At 45.1% G+C, this 19,750-nt stretch overlaps 5 protein-coding genes across 5 annotated transcripts; 2 read left to right on the top strand and 3 right to left on the bottom strand.

The window, feature by feature from the left end:
- Positions 1–453: 453 nt before the first annotated feature.
- Positions 454–3,404, top strand: LOC144740289 (DNA polymerase iota-like). Its single transcript, XM_078623162.1, is given in 17 exon segments — positions 454–531; positions 619–729; positions 731–754; positions 756–801; positions 861–965; positions 968–1,006; positions 1,090–1,229; positions 1,231–1,341; positions 1,422–1,520; positions 1,523–1,603; positions 1,719–1,810; positions 1,918–2,002; positions 2,004–2,056; positions 2,354–2,429; positions 2,431–2,482; positions 2,811–2,925; positions 2,981–3,404. Coding segments are annotated over 16 exon segments (1,617 nt in total). The 5' UTR covers positions 454–531; positions 619–654.
- A 1,563-nt stretch (positions 3,405–4,967) lies between these two features.
- Positions 4,968–6,751, top strand: LOC144740284 (ras-related protein Rab-27B-like). Its single transcript, XM_078623158.1, has 5 exons — positions 4,968–5,120; positions 5,233–5,318; positions 5,963–6,066; positions 6,289–6,412; positions 6,562–6,751. The coding sequence occupies exons 1-5, from the start codon at positions 4,968–4,970 to the stop codon at positions 6,749–6,751; spliced, it is 657 nt and encodes a 218-aa protein (XP_078479284.1).
- Positions 6,752–10,477: 3,726 nt separating this feature from the next.
- Positions 10,478–13,280, bottom strand: ST8SIA3 (ST8 alpha-N-acetyl-neuraminide alpha-2,8-sialyltransferase 3). The gene is made up of 4 exons (XM_078623160.1): positions 13,123–13,280; positions 11,711–11,833; positions 10,844–11,401; positions 10,478–10,760 (listed from the first exon to the last, which is right to left on the bottom strand). The coding sequence occupies exons 1-4, from the start codon at positions 13,278–13,280 to the stop codon at positions 10,478–10,480; spliced, it is 1,122 nt and encodes a 373-aa protein (XP_078479286.1).
- Positions 13,281–14,673: 1,393 nt separating this feature from the next.
- LOC144740285 (cyclin-G1-like) lies at positions 14,674–16,966 on the bottom strand. Its single transcript, XM_078623159.1, is given in 7 exon segments — positions 14,674–14,788; positions 15,229–15,431; positions 15,476–15,586; positions 15,682–15,781; positions 16,113–16,369; positions 16,593–16,730; positions 16,850–16,966. Coding segments are annotated over 7 exon segments (1,041 nt in total).
- Positions 16,967–18,120: 1,154 nt separating this feature from the next.
- UFD1 (ubiquitin recognition factor in ER associated degradation 1) lies at positions 18,121–19,434 on the bottom strand (the record flags this gene model as incomplete). Its single annotated transcript, XM_078623161.1, has 8 exons — positions 18,121–18,195; positions 18,321–18,405; positions 18,492–18,580; positions 18,661–18,711; positions 18,805–18,873; positions 18,978–19,046; positions 19,139–19,211; positions 19,304–19,434. Coding segments are annotated over 8 exons (642 nt in total), but the record flags the coding sequence as incomplete, so codon positions are not given.
- Between the last annotated feature and the right edge of the window lie 316 nt (positions 19,435–19,750).

A 19,750-nucleotide genomic window follows, 5' to 3' on the forward strand; every position in this document is an offset into this window, starting at 1 on the left:
GAAATCAGTTTATTCGCGTTGCCATGAGCCCTCCCCTTTCGGTAGATGGCGCTGCTGCACCAATCTGACCAGGAACCCACAACGAGTCGTCCGTGCACTGTGAAGAGATACTCCCCTACAACAACAACAAACAACAACATACGACGACGACGACAACGACAACAGTGCAGTGACCACATAGATAAACCTGCTAAACACACCATTCCCCATGTTTTGACGAGGGATGAGCAGGAGGAGGACGAGACCGACTGGAGAAGCAGTTTGGCGGATTCATCTCCCGCTGCTGCCCATGTCTGGTAAAGTATGGTTTCACTCCAGCAGGAAAACTCTCCTGTGCTTTATTGACAAAAACCACTGCGCCGCTGAGTAGATATTTGTGTCAGATAGTTTTTATTTTTATTTCCTCAGGGTCACACCCCTTGTAAGACGCCGGCGCCTGCACACAGAGTCATTCTGCATTTTGACCTGGGACTGCTTCTATGCTCAGGTGGAAATGATAAGAAAACCCAACACTGAGGGATGTTCCTCTAGGTTAGGGTCGTTTTTCAGCAGATTAACACAGCCTCAAATGTCTCACGTTGACTGTTAATCCAGTCTTTTCCTTCAAATCATCATCAGGTATTCAGCAGAAGTACATAATAGTCACCTGTAACTATGTGGCAAGGGAGCTGGGGCGTCTCCAAGCTGATGTCGGTCACAGACGCCAAGGAGAGATGTCCTCAGCTGGTGCCTGGTTAAAGGAGAAGACCTGACCCCACTACAGAGAAATGTCCTATAAAAGTAACAGGTGGGTTATTACCTGTCAGCAGACATATAGAGTCAATAATCATTTGTTTTTGTCTTTTATGCCCTCCATCAAGAGCTCCTGATGTCCATCTGTCCATTGGTAGAGAGGCTTGGGTTCGATGAGAACTACATGGACGTCACTGAGATGGTGGAGAGACGGCTGGCGCAGATGCCGGAGTCGGGAGCTTGTCATTTAAAGGCCACGTCTACAACAGTTTAAGTAAGTTACACGTGCTGGCTCGTCTGACCCACCTTGTCCACGGTGATGATGTTGCTGTTTGTTCTCTACCTGTGCAGGGGCAGATGCTAAAGCCAGCGATCATCAGAGGTTGGCTTTAGGTTCACACATCGCAGCTGAGGTGAGAGAGGCCATCCACACCAAACTGGGCCTGACTGGCTGTGCAGGCATTGCCACCAACAAGCTCCTGGCCAAAATAGTGTCGGGGCACCTTCAAACCCAACCAGCAAACCACCCTGCTGCCAGAGGACGTCAGCGATATCATGGGCGTCCTGAGCAGCCTCCGCAAAGTACCAGGTGTTGATTCTTTGGCTTGTGTCCTACATTTCTTGAGACCCATGCCCGTCACAAGGATTCCTGACAATAAATCGGGGGGGGGTGAATCATGTATCTTCAGGGGTGGGGACACCAAACTGCCAAGAAACTTCACGCCCTGGGACTGACCAGTGTGAAGGACCTGCAGCTCTTTCCACTGGCTGACTTGGTGAGAGAATTTTGGGAGCCCCCAGTGGTCAGCGTTTGAAAAGTCTGTCACTTGGCATCGACGATTCACCCGTCACACCTACCGGAGCCCCTCAGGTTGTATTTGTATGATGAACGATGATGTTGTTAACATCAGAGTCTCTCCTGGCAGATGAATGGAAGATATCTTTACCTCACCCCCCTCCACCCCCCCCCACCCCCTCTCTTTTAGTCTCTCAGTGATGAAGACTCCTTCAAGAAAATGTCATCAATGACAGACGTAATGGAAAAGATGAAGGAGCTCCTGAGCAATCTGGTGGAGAGGTTAGCATTAGTTTCAAAGTTTAACTTCTTGAGCGCCCATGATGTGCTCGTGTTTCCTTCATCATAGCCGTTGAATCTAACATGGATCATCTCCCTCGAAAAACAAGGATGCTCAAGGACGGCCGGCAGCCTCAGACCTTCCGGCTGACCATACGTAGATACTCAGCCCGCCCAACAAGTGGTTTCAGCCGGGGAGAGTCGTCAGTGTCCGATCCCCAACCAGATCGGACAGAAGATCACCTCGGGGTGAGCGTCCGTTCCTGGAGGAACACTGTGCCGTTTTGCCGTTGCTCAGGATTACAGATGTACACACTTTTAGGGCCCGATGCAGAAGGAAAGGGTTTGTTTCAGGAAAACACAATAAGACGCGAAAAGAAAAGCACGGAAATTTACAGTATAACAGCAGCGGGGGGAAAAAGATAATGGTAAATGTAGAATTTAAAGTAAACAAGCTATAGACAATATATACAAGAGCATGTACGACCAAAAACCCAATGTGTTCATATGAAAACACTCCTCTGCGTCTGATGGTGTGTCAGCCAGCAGGGACGACGCTCTCGTTCATCTGGTCGAATTGGCCCGTGAAGCTTTTCCGCGAAAGATGGTGGACGCCCACGCCGGCGTTCCACCTCACCCTCATCAACGTGTGCTTCAGCAACCTGCAGGCTAGAGGTGCTGCCGCCGGCCGGGAAGGGCTCCATAGCGTCCTTCTTCTCACACAGCACATCTCCCAGGAAAAACAAAGATTTTCTCGTCACAAAACCAGGTGGGGAAATGAGCGCGCGGGATCGTCTGGACCATCGTCGGTTCCCTTTTCAGAGAATGCTTTTCATATGCTCACATTGTGTCATCTAAAAATAGGACGATCCCGCTCAGACTGGAGAGAAGGCGTGCACAGATGATCAGCTCGGTTCACACGGCACGACCGCAGGAAGCTCCTCCAGCTCCGAGGCAGCGTTACACGGGTGGAAAAGAAGACTGAGCTCTTCTCTCCCCACAGAATCTCCTCAGGCTGAAGAGAGCATCCCGCAGCACCGTGTCGTCCCCCTCCGCTGCCCCTCAGACGTCGATCCAGAAGTGTTCAAGCTCCTCCCTGAGGAAATCCAGAAGGAACTGTTATCACTGGCGGATGCGGAATCCCTTCCTAACACCCCCCAGGGTTACTGCCAGCCTGTCTTCCACTGCTGCAGCGCTGGATGCCGGTGCTGGCCCGGCGCCATCCGAACCTGCCCTACACTCGTTTCTTATCTCACAATCTCTCAAGGACAGAAATGGAGCTGATAAGAAGTTGGATGGGACGTCTGTGAACCCCCAGTGGCCTGCAGGGCACACATGCAGCTGTAGGAGAAGGCGGACTGTCCCCGTCCCCAGTCAGCTGACTGTCAGTTTCCAGGAAACGTGGACCCCTCAGTGTTTTTACGAGCTCCCAGCTGACGTTCAGCGAGAGCTGATGAATGAATGGGGGCAGCAGAAGCAACTCCTGAAGACCCCCCCGCCAAGCAAACTCGGGAGAGGCTCCGTGACCAAAGACAGAAGAGCTGCTGGGAGAAGCAGCCAGGCCAACAACTTGTTCAATTATTTCAAACCCACTTAGCATGAGTTCTTCTTATCTCGTCTTCTTATCTATTTTTACTTTCTGTGTTTGCACTGTTTCTTTTTCATATTTAGGAAATAAAGAACTAACCCAAACACTTGATGCTGTTTGTCGTTTTGTTCAACTTGCTCAGTGACCCCATGAAGTCATTTCTTTCATACATTCCTAAATGTTTTCAGGACTTAAATTACATCCTCGAGCTGTTTTGTTTTCGCGTTTTAAGAAGCAGGATTACTTTACTGGGCAAAGTAAGAACAGGGGCCCACTCTCTGGGTGGATGATTTCCCCCTGAAATCCACAGCAGCCGGGGGAAACATTCCACGTCAACGGCCTCCCTGGGTCACATGGAGGGAGGGGAGAGAGAAGGTTCAGGATACTCATGGTGCCACTGCGTCGTCTTTTTTGTCGTCAGGACAAGTCAAGCGCTCTCTGAATGGAGACGTCGGGCCGTGTCCTCAGCACCGACTGGTAAGACGCTTTTTCTTTTTTCAGTTCAAGCCAAACAGGGTCATGTTTCACAGAAATGTTTGCTCAACTGAGTTTAAATTAGTTTTTTTTTTATCCTGATGTTTGAAATGAATTTAGGATATTTTAGGAATTCAGTGGTGCAGTAATTTCTATTGAGTGTCTTTTGTTAAAATTTCATTCATTACCAGGCTGAATGAGCAGTTTGTCCTCATTTCACCAATTAAATCTCTTTACATGGCAAATTCCCTGGGAAGCTGTATCATGGTGAATATATTTACATCAAGAATATACTGCATGTACGAACTACACATCACGTTATTTTCCCATACTTAAGAACACTGAAATGAATTCCATTTTTTAAATAAACAACCATTTAAGTAAACAGCCATAGTGTCATCAAATTTCCCAGAAATGTTTAATAGCTGGAACCTGGTAAACTGAAGCGGTACATTTATTATTACCATTTTTGACTTTCAGACCAGATTGTCAGTTGCAACTGGTGGAGCAAAAAGGAAAAAACAAAAAAGAGCAGAAAACTTTTTTCGTAATACCATCAGGGAGATGTTATTCTTCTGGATTGTTTATGCCCAAGGGGCCTCTCAACCACATCTTGCATAACCAAATCTGATTGGCCACGCTGCCTTTATTGGTCCCTTTGGCTCCAGATGGACAATGTGTAACCAAAGCAGTGCCGGGTCCTGAGTGGTGTCATGCACCGCTGACTTGCCTGCCCGTAGCCCTTAAAGTCAATAAAAGGCCCGTGTGTTTCGCCCAGTAAAAGCCAGAAAACCAGAGAGGCATTTGACTGCTCATGTGGAAATCAGCTCGAGTCATGTGCTGGTCCGTCTCTAATCAGCATCCAATGAGAGGTTACAAGTCCTGCTAAGTCTGTGTGATGCTCTGCCATCCCCTGAAATCTGCAGCTTCTCTTCAAACCCGTCCACCTGTTTGTTTTTTTCTCCCCTCTCCTAGCTTCTCTTCCCCTGTCAGACCAAACTACGGTGCACTCCGAAGAACTAAGGCCTTGAAGGCTTCTTGCCACTTCAAACCAGCGGTGTACTGGGATTTGAGCAGCGTGGCAGGTCGAGCCGCACTATGGCGGACTGGGACTATGACTATCTGATCAAGCTGCTGGCGCTGGGGGACTCTGGGGTGGGAAAGACCACCTTCCTCTACAGGTACACTGACAACAAGTTCAACCGCAAGTTCACAACTACAGTGGGAATTGACTTCAGGGAAAAGAGAGTGGTGAGTGACACAGTGAGTGACACAAATGATCCGGGATGTTCTGTGTCCAGTGTTTATTTGGCCACGTTGTGATTTATTGTGATTTATTTCGTATTCTTATGATCTGGACCAGACGTACAGAGGGACAGATGCTGATGGGATAACTGAGAAGAACTTCAGAGTCCACCTTCAGCTTTGGGACACAGCAGGACAAGAGAGGTATCGATGCTGAAATGTTTACACGTGGTTTTACAGCCTAAATACTTCAAGTCCAGTTACGTCAAACAGTAACAGATCTGTGATGGAACAGGAGCATATTCACTGTCTGCTGCTTCTTCGTATCACTTAAGTTGTTGTCTGCAAGTTAACAAACACAAATAAATAGACAACAAAAGGACTACTTCATCTAACTGTTTCAACTGTTTGAGTTGAACATGTTAGGCTGTAGGCGACCTCCAGTGGTGGGATGAAGCAAAGCAAAAAAAACGTTTTGACTTTTGTCTGATAGCGATCGTGACTTCTGAAAAACCATGTGAGCTGAGGACATTCAGAAAAAAAAACAAACCCTGTGATATCAACTGATTTGTTTTTGTTCTTGGGTATGCCCCGTCATCTAGGCCAACGAGCACAGAAATATAATGACGTAATCAGATAATTTAGAGAAAAATGTAACACACATAGTCACTATACACAACAAAACAAATATTCATACACACGCAATAAAAATACTATAAATAATCCGTCAAGATACATGTTGTTTTTTTCCTTTCCAGAACCACTGAATTGATGAAATTAAACCTCTGAGAACTGTCTAAAAAGTAAAAAAAAAGGAGCTGTACAAAAAGCTGTCCACCTACTTTCAGGTTCCGCAGTCTGACTACGGCGTTCTTCAGAGACGCCATGGGCTTCCTGCTGATGTTTGACTTGACCAACCAGCAAAGCTTCCTCAATGTCAGGAACTGGATGAGTATGTGTTGTCACTTTCTTCGGTAATTAATTGGGTTGTAAAGAACCGTCCCAGTTTTTGGCATGTATGAGTACGAGCGTTCCACTTCAAAAGTCTTCCTTCTCCTTCAGCACTTATCGAATCCAGCTCGTTTCAGGTCTTTGACTGACACAGGAACCTTTTGCAAGATAATTGTGAAACGCTCCCTCTGTACCAGTAACTGACTGTGCTTCGTCCCTTCAGGTCAGCTCCAGGCCAACGCCTACTGTGACAGTCCAGACATCGTCTTGGTGGGCACTAAGGCAGACCTTAGAAATGTGAGGGATGTCCACGGCCGACAGGCTAGAGATCTGGCCGACAGATACGGGTGAGGAGCTCAGGTTTGATCTCCCGTGAGTTCTTGTGAGATCAATTCAGTCTTTTTTGACTGTTCATTAAACTGTTAAGTATGAGATCCAAGGTAATTCCTGCGTTCAAAGCCGCTCTCCTCTGTCTTTCTTGCTCCCGTCTCATCAGCATCCCCTACTTTGAGACGAGTGCTGTGACAGGCACGGATGTGGACAAGGCAGTAAGCACCTTGCTGGGTCTGGTGATGAAGAGAATGGAGCAGAGTTCAGCTGGGGGTCAAGGCTCTGAAAACAACGGCTACCCCGCTCCGAAAAAGGAAGAGGCGGCGGCCCCCGTCGTCCGAAGGTGTGCCTGCTGATGACTCTCACTGTTGCTCTTTTCACACCTTCCGTCTGCTCTCTGGAGTTTTACTTGTGAGGATGAAGGAGAAGATCGTTTGAGGTTGGCTGACGGGGGTGGAGCTTTGAAAATGTGAAGTGTCTTAAAGGCAAAAACACTGAAGGAATTTTTTTTAATACCGCTGGAATGTAACAATGCGCAACCAAAGAATAGTCAAGAAAACTGGAGGGACAAAGAGGCCAATACTTATTTCTTAAGTTCATGACAGTATTGACTTAATAATTCATCATTCAGCCACTTACAGTTGCTAGTTTCCTTTGTATTTTGTTCAGATCAATAAAAGGACATTAGCTGTCTCACTACTGTAGCCTGTGTGTCTATGATGTAGCAAATCAAATCAAAGTCATTTATTTATTGTCTAACACCGTTGAGTTTCTACTGTGGTTGGTTTGTGTCTGAAAAAAAAAAAAAAAAAAAAAGCTAGAAAGCTAAAGCGAACCGTTTCATTTAGGCAGCACGTGGCCAATTGCTCATTAAAGATGACTAGCTGCTGTAGCTGAGGAGCTAATTTTACGTCTTTTGTCATGAGTTATCTTGCCTAGTTTCCTGGCGGTGTTTGATACGGGTGTGTGTGATAGTGCCAAACAAACCTCTACAAAAAAAAAAAATTCTAGATGAAGAAATCGCTTCCCTGAAAATACATGTGCTTGTTCACAAAGTTGAGATTTACTTTTGTTGTCTGTTTAAGGAGACTGATTCCACTTTTCTTCTTTTGAAATACTGTCTCCTGATACTTTTTGTGTAATTTTATTTATCCACTGTGTCTTTGTTTGGTGAGACGAAAGAGGCCACGTGGTGGTATGTCAGCAAAACAAGGAAAGCTATTTTCAAAAAGGTCATTTTGGAGGAAATGGAACAAAAAAATGTTATTGAGGCATTGATGCAAGGAATATGCAGGCACATCATTTTTCACGAGAATAATTTGAAAAAAAGCATTAAAGACATTTCTTATATGGATGATTTTGTTCATGAGATGACGACAAGTTTTATACGTGTCCATGTGCAGCCAAGCGTTGTGTGTGTCTTGATGGAGCAAAGAAGCCATGCAAAGGGTCCAAGAATGTTAAAAGCGTTTTTGGAACAAATCCTGCAACTACATTTTGAATAAAGACATTTTAATCTCCGAGTTACTTTACATGTCACTGTCGTGTTGTTCAGATGTAAAGCACATAGCACTAAACGGCTGTTTTCGGCCTTTACAAACAATCTACACATTGATTTTTGGGAGTAACATGTTTGCAGGGAAATGCACAGCATTCATGTCAAGAGCTTGGTCAAACATCAAATCCGTCTTTTAAGAGAACATTCATGGAGTGACAAAACAACAACAAAAATCACTGAAACCAAACTTTTGCAGCATTTTGCACCAGAAACGGGAAAAAAACCCACATTGAAATTCACAAAAGGGACAGTTCTTGTTGTTGTTTAGTTTCCATCAAACACACAATCTTTGGTGTACCTGCAACAGAAATTATTCCTCGTTGTTTACATCCGTCACATCAAACCCAGGATTAAAAGTTGCACATTTAATTTTTCAATGATGGTTTTGGTGACCGCACTAAAAGTTAGAAAATGATATGTTAAGTGTAAAATGTTCACCCCCGCCAAAGGCTCAGAGACACAAAGAAAACCTCCTTGTGTGAGAATGGCAAAAAGCCAAAGTCATGAGATGGTCATGTGGTTCAGCTTTCAGTGTCTGGACCTGTTACTCAGCTCTACCAGTCTGCTTCAGCCTGCCATGAGAAGTTGGTGAGACAAGACCAGATTATTCATGGTTGTAAAACAAAAAAAACTTCTTCTTTTTCACATCATAAATAATCAATGGAGATTTGGTTCCATCTGAAATGGAGCTGTAGGGTGTTTTTTTTTTTTTTTTTTTTTTGCTGTTGGACGTGTCTCAGACAAAGTCAATGGTGACGTGATATCCACCAGCAGGAATACAAATAATGGCGAAGGGCACACTCGTACCCTCAACACAATCAATGGTTGCATAAAATAAGCTTCAAAGATTTCTCTGTGTGCCTTTCACATGCAGTGTAAATCAAATGGGTCATGCTCTTTACGCAAGATGCAGTTCAGGATTCATTCAACATTCATTCATTTCTCTGCTTTATATACTGGAAGGGAACTTTCCTCAAAATGAATCCTAATCTATTGTGTAAATATCTGTATAACTGAAATGCTGGTAAACCTTGGGAGCAATTCCATTTTAAAAATGTGTCCCGAATATTGGATTTCCTGGATTTTTTTTTTTTTTTTGCTAGACTTAGCACAGGCAGTATGCATGGCTAATGCTGAACAAAATATACTATGACCTGAACATTGTGAACAAAACTGTAGAATCTGACCAGTGTGGGAGATGTTTCACAAGACTGAATTCGTTCCGTTTTCGTTACCATTCCGTTACGTCTGTATCTCAATAAACTCTTTGACAATGAATGAATACTGATTCATGTTTACACAATGCTCACCTGCAACAGTGTGACAATTGTCTGTCTTTGTCACTAACCCTTCACAACATAAATACGAGAAAACATTTGAACGCTTGTATCTGTCCACACAAAAATCATCCTGGATTTCTTGCCGCGCTTCAGCGCTGTTGTTATTTCTGCTCTTATTTCCCCTCAAAACATGGCAACGCTGATCTGGCAAAAGCAACAAAATCTTTACAAAATGTATCACTGCACACGGTATCACCGGTGTCAAACATTCCCTGTATCCTACGTAGGTATTTAGAATCCAATCTCATACTTGTACCACAGTTTAAAGTTTCATTTTACTTGAACTTGTTATTGTTATTGTACAAAAAGGTAGTCAACTTACTGGGTAGAAAATTGGCTTTTGCTGGCATCGTTTCGTGTTTTTTTGTTTGAGGAGGTTCGGAATTCAAAATTGCAGTCATCAAATGCACAGCTCTGTGACTCAAACTTATTCGCATCATATGAGAGGCACAAACCGGGACATCCCGCCCCGGATGTGTCGTCACCATTACACCGTCGCCATGGCGGCTGACTGGTGGTTTCACTGGAGGATGAACCGCAGCCTGACGTAGGCTTGATACCGTCGTCTTGATATTCTCTAGTATAACGGAGGCATGACTTTATGGCTTTTAATTGTTGGAATGTCGCTTATTCCAAAATGTGAAGGAGCCCAACAAAATTTGAAGTGGACGTGCTCTGCCCACACAGCAAGAAGACACACGAGGGTTTTCACAAGAGTGTAAACAAACGCCATCCTCCAGAGCAGTGCGGATTGTCTTGACACCTCGTGGGCGGTGGAGAATCTGATTTAAAACAAAAAAAAAAAAAAACACTGATCTAACTCCTTCCCTGAGATTAGGCAGTGATTTCAGTGTACAGAATCCATCTACTGTCGTAAAAGATAATTGGTCACATTTGCCCTTCAGACTTCAGCTCAGACTGCCGTTTGCTCCGTTTCCTCTGGCTGGCCGCTGCCAGCAGGTCCACGCTGTGACACTGAAACGCAACAATGACTGGTGTGATCTACATCCGGAGTAACGCGGACACCTTCCTGTGAGATTACCGTCGACGTGTTGAATGTCGTAAATGGCCTTAATACTAATAATCATGCATCGTGGGGTCACGGGAGAGGTTTGCGCGCGGCGGCTGTATGTGGGCCACAGTCTGTGGGGTGGCCCCGTCGCACCCACCACTCTGTTGGGTGTCTACGTGCAGTGAGTCAGGCTGAGTTTGATCACGCCGTCCCTGTGCAGCTTGTAGAGGAGCTTGAACTCGCTGGGCAGCTGGTGGGTCTCCTGCCACTTTGTGCTGAATTTGGTCCCTTTCTTGTCGTAGTAATGATAAGGCAGCTCCTTGCCCGTGTTGGGGTCCCAGCCGAAGGGCCAGAAACCGTAGAGATGGATCTCGTCGCACATGGCGGACGCCAGCGTGTACATGATAATTCCAGTGCTGAGACGTTTGGAAGAAAGGTTTTTAGTCTTCCAGTATCTGCAAAAAAACAACAAAAAAAATGTCTCCCATCTCCTCTCTCGCTCTATTTGTATCATTACAGATGTTACACATGAACTTACTTGTTGACACTGTGCATGATGTTCCCCGGCCAGGCAAGTTTGATCTTCAGCTGGCCCTTGTGCTCCACAAAGAAGTCCACCAGCGTTCGGGTTACCGTGGCTGAGGTATGGAGAAAGAAGGCGGGGATCCAGAGGATGGCCCCCTCCAGCTTCTTCAGGTTGAGGAAGAAGTTATTCCTGTCTTGGATCGTCAGCAGGTTGTTGTAGTAGTTCTCCAGGATGCTGGGGTTGAACGTGGTCAGGTTGGTCTTCCGGCCCACGTCCTTGGAGTACACCTCAGTGGGGGCGAAGTTGCAGCGGAAGACGAAGTCGGCCTGGTCGATTTCTGGGCCGCAGTGGCTGCCGGTCAGGATGCCGCTGTTGCCCACCACCGCGCACACGCTGTAGTGTTTGTTGCCCACGGGGGAGCTCTCTGGCAGCAGCGACTGGAAGTTGTTGCTGATGGAGAAGACGTACTTGTGGCTGGAGTAGTCGAAGTGCATCAGCTGTCCGACCCGCACGCTGTTCTTTGTGAGGGAGAAGTTGCTGGCGATGTCGATGTAGTTGTAGATGTCTTTTCTGGAAATGAGAGACATCCTCATTTTTACCTCTGTTTTTTTCATCATGTGGCCACAGGAAATATATAACGTCGGTGTAACATTATAGCGTAATGTCACCTGATGATGACAAGATGATGAATAGATGATTAGTCGATATTCACATAAAAAGGATTTAATCTCGTTTTGACTGCGGCCACCGTTCACGTTCATCTATCTTTGATCAGATGGCCATCGTTTCCCACCAAATATAACGGCGATGGAGCAGGTTCACACATGAAGGGAACACACACTGTCACTAAACGTAGACAGAATACTGTCGACGTCTCACCTCTGCTGGAAAAAAGCCGTCTTGTTGAATTTCCATTTCGACGGTTTCCCTTGGAGCTCCTCATTCAGGGCATTCGTTAGGGGGATGAAGGAAGGATCCAGGAAATTCATGGCAAACTGTGACCTGTCGACGAAAAACAAAAGCCTCGTGATGTAAAAGGGTAATCTGGGATTGACACGGACCTTTTCCTGATGGCGGTTATTGGTCGATAGAATTTAAACGGGTTTCTTGCAGATTAAAGCGGCGCTACTCTCGATATTAAAACATGTGTACCAGTTGATTCACCTGCCTTTTAATCATCTTCACTATGTCATGATACATGGTACAACACACGGCAGGTTTGCATGAAATAAATTCAATGTTTCTTTTTGCAGTTTTTAAATGTTTTTTTTTTTCCATTTCATCATGAACAGTTTCTTCTCTTACTACACGCACATTGACTTCAGCAAAACTATTATCTGAAGCACATTATTCACAACTTTTATCTATATTTACAGTGAATAACAGACATCTGTTAACAAGGTGTGTGTGTTTATTCATACTGTGTGTTTTTTTTCTTTTTCCCTTTACTGCACTGCAATTTGCCAATTTCCTTTTTTTTCTTGGATTGTAAGTAATTTATGCATTTTTTTTTTAGCTGTGACAAAAGATCTTCCTATGCAGTGGCAGAGGGGTGAATACAGTACTGGGGTCTTTTTGCTGTTATCATCACATGGAGCCACCAGTCAGTTTCAGCCCATAAAATAACGACCTTTGTGAAACACTTCTGAACTCTGGAGAAACTGCTCTTGTGGTGACTGTTCACTAAACCAATGGGGGAAATGCGCTCCAACAATCCAAAACACCAGGGTGAGTGCTGCTGCTTTGTTTAGAAGACGTGGAATTCATTACAAGTTGAATTTGACCTCAACTTTGTGCCTTGGAGCATCACATGGGGAAAACACTAGCTCTACCTGTCCTGCTCAGTGACTCCACCCCTTTCCAGACTAAACACGGGCTCACTCACGAGGCGTGACGCAGCACAGCGCACTGTCGCGCGGAGGAACGGCAAATTGTTTCTGACGCAGGGCCGTAACTAAGCTTTTCAGGTCCCCAAGAGTTTAGTTTAAATAATGTGTGTTTTTTGTAAAATATTCTCTTTTATCAGTGCAAAAAATGTGCTTTTAGACATTCAAGCAATTTGGTTTTACAAGTATTATTTTCAACACAGGCAAGTCTATAAACCAGGGGGGCAGTTGCCTCCCTTGCCCCCCTGTAGATCCGCCCATGATTGTAAAGTAATTAATGCATTTTTTTTTTTTAGCTGTGACACCAGATCTTCCTGTGCGTTTTTGTCGGAGAACACCAATGAAAGAGGGTGAGGATCATCCGGGCTGCCCCGTCCAACCGCCTCCGTCGGTGCCATCACTCACCGAAAGCCCGCGTGGAACAGGATCCTCGGGCCTCCCGTGTAGAGCTTGGAGGAGGCGAAGAGGCTGTCCTTCCTCAGGGACACGTAGCTGATGAGGGACAGGATGAGCACGGCCACGCACAGGATGACCAGTCCCAGGGCCTTGGCGACGCGGACCATCTTGGGAGACGTTTCACTCCACGGACGAGGCTGCGGCGACGCGTTTTGCTTATGTAGTCATCCTCATCTTCATCCTCATCATCATCATCGTCGTCGTCGTCGTCGTCGTCCTTACATCTCATCGGTTCCTATGTGTCTGTAAAATGGACGGGTGGAGGTGGGCAGCGGCGGGTGCATGTTGCTGGTGATGCCGAAGCTCGGAGCGCTCTCATCCAGGTCCGGCCCTCCTCCTCCTCCTCCTCCTCCTCCCCCTCCTCCTCCTGCTCTCCCTCCTCCTAGTGGACAGAGACCCAACTGCAGACATGATGGCCGACTCGGGCGCCCCCGTAGGTCCGTCGGTGTCGGTGTTTGTTTTATTACAAACTTTAATAACATGCCTCAGGATGATTGGACATGTTGAAATTTGTAGCTTTTCATCTCGAATAACGACTTAATTGCGCAGCATAGTACTCCCGTTATCATTTCCTGAGGCCAGTAACGGTTTTGTGACAACTTACCGTTTGTCTAAAGGACACTCTTTGTGGATGCGCTTGTATTTATGACACGAGGCTGTGAGTGAGACCTGCCATTGTTCTTTTCTACAGAACTCAAGTTGAACATGTTTTCCCCAGTGGTTTGGTTTGTTACAAGTATCTGATTCGTGTCGAACGTCTACAAGTTGCCTGACTTTGGTGGCGCCTACGGATGCTCGAATTGTCACCAACTGTAAACGAGAACCCGTCGGATCACCTTTGACCTGTGCGACATGACACTCTTATCACGATAACTCTGATCATCGTCATCGTATCTACGAGTGCTGCTGATAATAATCGATGAATGTTACTTTTGGACAATTGAACTCTTTTAGTGTGGTTGTCGTATTCTTAAAATACTTAAAACACTGCCACCCGGCGTGATCCCCAGACATTTGACAGAGTGAAAAGTGAAGAAAAAATGTCTCATAAATTATTTCAGTCGATGACACTCGGTAAGCCCCCATCTTTTTTTTGGTTTCCTAACTGTGTCAGCAGTGGAGGAAAGGTGGGATGAGGTGCATGTTTTTCCTTCACAGGGAACATACCCTCGACAGTGTTGCATGCTGGCTTTGTATCGTATGTATCGATGCAACCTGACAATATGTAACAAGGCACAATTGACAATATTTGTTGAAATTTATTTTCCTTTTTATTTGAAACCAACATAATTTGTTACAATTACAAAATATATTCGGAAAAATACAAAATATATATTCAGAAGACATTTTTTTTTTGCATTTTTCTAGTATTCTAGTTTTCTCAGGACGTTCCTTTGTGTTCATGGCAAGAGAAGTATGGCACTGAAACATGTTGACCTCATAAGGGTCAGGAGGGGCGTGTGGATTACACACACACACACACACGCACACACTCATGTGTCACTTTCTCCTGCTGAGAAAAGAACAAGGGAAGAAGGATCCTTCGCCGTCGCTGCCTGGGGAGCGACATGGGCTGTCTGCTCCACAGCTGCTCACGTCCTCACAGGAGTCATCGCTACGACACAGGAGAGGGTAATCAGAAATAATCAGAGCTTGTTGATAAAAGGACACACTGGCTGAAAACCCACATGTTATCTTCAGAAGCTCTACGCGTGCTCGTTCATTATGTTTTGCCATTGGTTCCCTCTCTTTCTTTCTAAAGTTCTTTGCTGCCGTTTTCTTGTATTCTGTCCAATTTTGGTGCTCGGGAAGTGGAGCGCTGTTCTCTCTCTTCGCTCTCCCTCTCTCGTTTATCAAGTGCTAAATATAACAGTATGTGCTCAATATTTTATCATGTGCTAAATATAACAGATAAACCTGCAGGCTACAGATTATCTGGGGTGCAGTACAGATGTTTAACACAGACATGAAAGAAGGGTCTTTTGTCAGCTTTCAGATTAAAAAAAAAACAAAAAACAAAAACAAGTAGCAGAATTCCCAAAGTGAACTATGAACCTTTCACTCTCATGCCAGCTCCTCTCTGGGATAGTCGGCAGGCCATGAACACCACAGCGACTGGCCTGAAGACTCTGTGCCGTCCTCCTGGACACGATCCAAAGCAGCCTCTTGTGGTCTGGTTTGTTACACGCGCTGGAACAGTACTCGCTCATGCACTGGGAAACAAGTTGCTTCCAGTGCAGCAGCTCGTTGTCGCTGATCTGTCAACAAGACGACCTGCAGTCACGTTTGTGCCCTGACAGACTCGTACGATTCCTCTTGCGTGTCTTTGGAACTGCTGGACGATCTTGGACGAGCTGTGGAACTGATGGGCTTCCAGCACTTGAGCGATGAGGGACAAAGCCAGCACTGATGGCTGCAGAGGAGAAAAACAGACTTTTTTTTTTTTTTTTTTTTTAAACTGGGTGGTGCTGCTATGCAGTGCAACTGTTGCCTGAGAACCATCCTTACTTTTGCCTTAGAGAAAACCAGCCGGCAGACACAGGCTTTTAGCTGGGCTTCCAGTCTCCCGACGCTCGGAATATACAGAGAGAACGCGTGAGCCACAAAGCTTGGGAGGAAGAAGCTTCTCCAAGAAAATGATCATCCTTTACAGTGACTCTTCAAGGAACACTAACCAAAGTTATGAGAAGTTATTGTGCTTTCATGTTTTTGATGCTCCACAGTATATTACAACATCAGTGCATTTATTCAAGTCCTTCTGATTTTGTTTGTTTGTTTTGTTTTTTTAGTGTCAGGGAAGGTTACTGTACTTTTGACTGACTCGATGGTGTCGATAATCGTACCATTTGGATTTAAAAAAAACAAAAAAACCCTTGTATATTATTATACCATGATGCCATACGGCAGTGAAACACAGAGTACACAAAGTAAGAGTACACAAAGACCTTCCAGCAGGTGTAGAGGCGAATGCTGAGTAGTAGAGGTGCAGGAAGGTGAAGGCTGTCACAGCCTGGGGCTCCACCCTCAGCTTCTCCCAAATAATCTTCTCCATTCGACACACGTCTGACACAGTGAACTTGCTCTGGCTGATGCGAAGGAGTTCAGGCACCGGGGAGAGGACGTTCTCCTCCTCCACCATTTTGGCGGCGATGTGCAGACAGCAGACTCCAATGCAGGGAACATGTTTGGGTTGCACCTGTCACAGTCACAACACAAGGCACTCAATACTCAGAGGGTGAAGGCACACTCCTTAACTCATAAATCACATGATGTTAAGAGGACAAAGACAAGCTCCATGTTTTTATTGGGCTCCTCCTCGGTCCAGTCGACCAGGTACCTGTTACATAATCCTGGTGGGATGGGACAAACAAACCAAGTCTGGCAAGATAACAGATACAACTGTGTCAAAAACAACACACCTTCATGATGGTGAGGAATCTATCCAGTCAGTTGACAGCTTGCACAAAGGTCTGGGTGCCGTAGCCGAAGAAACTGGTCAAACCCCAGAGCTCCTCCACTCGGGTGTCTCTGCATTTCGCCGACACTCCACTGTGATCCTGAACAAACGCCATGATGTAAGTCAGACACACATCAGTCAGCAAGAAATATACAAAAGATTGTACATTTTAGCCTCAAACCGATTGAGGGAGGGTGTCCAAGTGGGTCAGTGGGTTACCTCTCCGGACTCGATCAACTTCAGGCCACATTCCCTCGGAAGGAACTTGTCCTCCTCCGCACAGAAGAACTTCAGCTTTTGGAGGAGCGAGCTGTCGATGTGTGGATGACCCCCCATGGGAGACGTGTCTCAGCTCTGCATCGGCGAGGGAGCAAACAAACAATCGTCTGCTGGAACAACTGGGTGTCAAGTATCACAGGACCAGCGTTGACCGCCCGAAACGGTTCGTCTCCGTTGGACCGCAACGCGGCGACTAGCGGGAGATGTGTGCAGAAAACGACAGGACACCGAAAAGATGAAAATATTGTAACGAACAAAATATTGTCTCTTCTGCTCGAAGGCTGAAATGAACAGCTGCCGACCGACCAGGAAACTACAATGACCATAATACACCGCTGCAACGCCGTTACGTAGCTTTGTTACGTAATGTCCAATGGAGGCAGGTGAGGTTACGTTGGGCTATTTAATGTCAGTATTCGAAAGTTTCAGTGTTTATGTATTTTTGGGGATCGGTACGAATAAGGTGCACTGGTGAAACGAGCGTGTTTGTTTACAATGTTTTTCACTACATCATATCCGGCGGTAGGTGGCGGTAATGCTCATAGCTAAACGATGATTCCACACGTTCAAAAGAACACATGGAAATTGTTATTATCAGCTTACTGTCTCCTTCCTGAATTTGTTAAGAAATGCACGTGTAAATAATCAAATTTAAAGAAAACTCATAGATGAGTGTGTTTGTGTGTGTGTGTGTGTGGGGGGGGGTCCGGATTCATTTTCACAAAAATACAAATACTTCTGATTTCATAAAACGTCCTTTATTTGTCTATAAATAAAACAAGAAGGAAAAACTTGCAAAATAGCCTTAATAATTCGGGAAAAAATACACCCTCAAAACACTTATTTTAGGATGAATAATTTTTAAATGTACATCTTTGCTCACATTTCACCACTACAACTGAACTTGTCAGGGCTGGAAAAACACAACAATGTCGCAAAAGTAAATCTTGACGGCGTTGTGGAGACAGAACTTCACTCAATCAACCCACAATACCCAATTACCTCTGGCAGCATTTCATACAGCTCCGTTTTGCTGAGAAAAAAAAATCCCTCGAGATCAAATAATATGTGATCCCACGTGCACAGCACAGCTGTAATTCCAAAGTGACAGACACAGACCCCCAAACATCTACAGTCAAGTTCTCTTGTTGTAGGTGCCAGTAGAACACATGAGTCTGTGCACAAACGTCGCTCTCTTCCTCTGCACCTCTTCAAGGCTTCCTGCCCTTCTTGCGTAGTGACTGTCCTTCTCCAGAGAAGGCAATGAATCTGTTCAAAGCATCGTCCTGAGAAGATTTAAAATTGGACAAACAAGGTCAGTTCTAAAAGGTGCAACACGGGTGTGACATATAACATCCAACATCCTACTTTACAATTGAATGGAATGAGAGACATCACTGACACTACTTACATCATCAACCACTCTCCTTGGCTGCGGCCTCGAGTTTCTGATGAAGGTGATCCTGCCGACTTTAAAGTCGTAGTTGGGAATTCCTCTGAATGACAAAAAAAAAACTTGATTGACTGATCAATTCTAGCGACATAAAAGAAAGCATATCGTGATAACTTGACGTGTTTCAACCTTTTAATGTCACTGGCAGCAAGAGGAGCGGGGCTGGGCTCAATCCCTTTGGTTTTACCATCCAGACGGTTGCCAGAGCCGGTGAAAGCCTGAAGAATGGACATACATCACCAGTTCCAGTCATTACCCTCATGGAGACATTGCTGTTCCACATTAAAAAGATACTCACTCTGAATCCTGTGTCCATATCAGCATAACTGTTCGGATCGGGTTCCTCCTCCTACGCAGAAAAGAACAGAGTTGTGTTAAAGTGTCGAGGCCTCAAAAACCTGATGACACTTTTGTTTTTTTTTTTGTTTTTTTCCCCCCATACTGTTGGTTCTTCCTGGTGCTGAGGTCGTCGTTCGGGCTCTTTGTATCCCAGTGGGGCATCAAAATCCACCTGAGAACGAGAGAAATGGTCCGTAAAGACAGAACATCAAAATAAGCACATGCTCTATGGTATTATGATATTCATAAGTCTAAAAAACATATCAATGGTATTACATTCATATCACACTCGATGATTGATACTGCTTTATCTGGCTTGGTCTCCATTACGCGCAGCTCATAAATCTGAAAAAAAAAAAAAAAAATCAACAACACGTTTTTAGAAAACACATGAATCCAACATTGTTTAATCCACCTGCTTCCGTCTGACCTTTTACCTTTTCATTGTAGTTGATAGCTATGACATCACCAGTTGTTAAGCAGGCAAAATTTCTCAAAGCATTCTCCAGTCTGAAAAAGGGTGCAAGTTCTTTTAACGAGTACGTCAAAACATAACCCGTGAAAAGGTTCAGTATTTAATATCGCTGCTTGAAACATCTTACACTGCTTTGGGGTTTGTAATGTCCAGAAAGTCAGGGCTCTGTGGCTGGAACTTGGAGTATGTGGCCACCATCAGATTAACACTCTCAACCTGGACCAGGCCACCTTCCTCCAGCAACAGATTCTGCATCATCTGCGGGGGGGTGGGTCACAGAAATATCATTACTGGCTGGAGAAGTAACACCCAGATAATTAAGAGTGGAATTGATGAAATACCAATAAAAAACTGAGACGGCACTAAGAACAGCAAAGACAGCCTCAGTGAGAAACATGAGAACATGTTTTTAAATGTCAAAAAACACACTCATCAAATATTCCCAGTATACATCCTTTTCATTCAGCTGTTAAAATCTACTCGTTTAGCAGAGAGGAAATACCAGACCGCAACTTGGGGAAATGACCGACTTCCCTAAGGGGAAGGATTTCTTTCCAAATTCTACTTCAACATT

The sequence above is a fragment of the Lampetra planeri genome, unplaced genomic scaffold (genome assembly GCF_965212315.1).
Source record: "Lampetra planeri unplaced genomic scaffold, kcLamPlan1.2.h2 scaffold_2022, whole genome shotgun sequence".
Taxonomy (NCBI): Eukaryota; Metazoa; Chordata; class Hyperoartia; order Petromyzontiformes; family Petromyzontidae; genus Lampetra; species Lampetra planeri.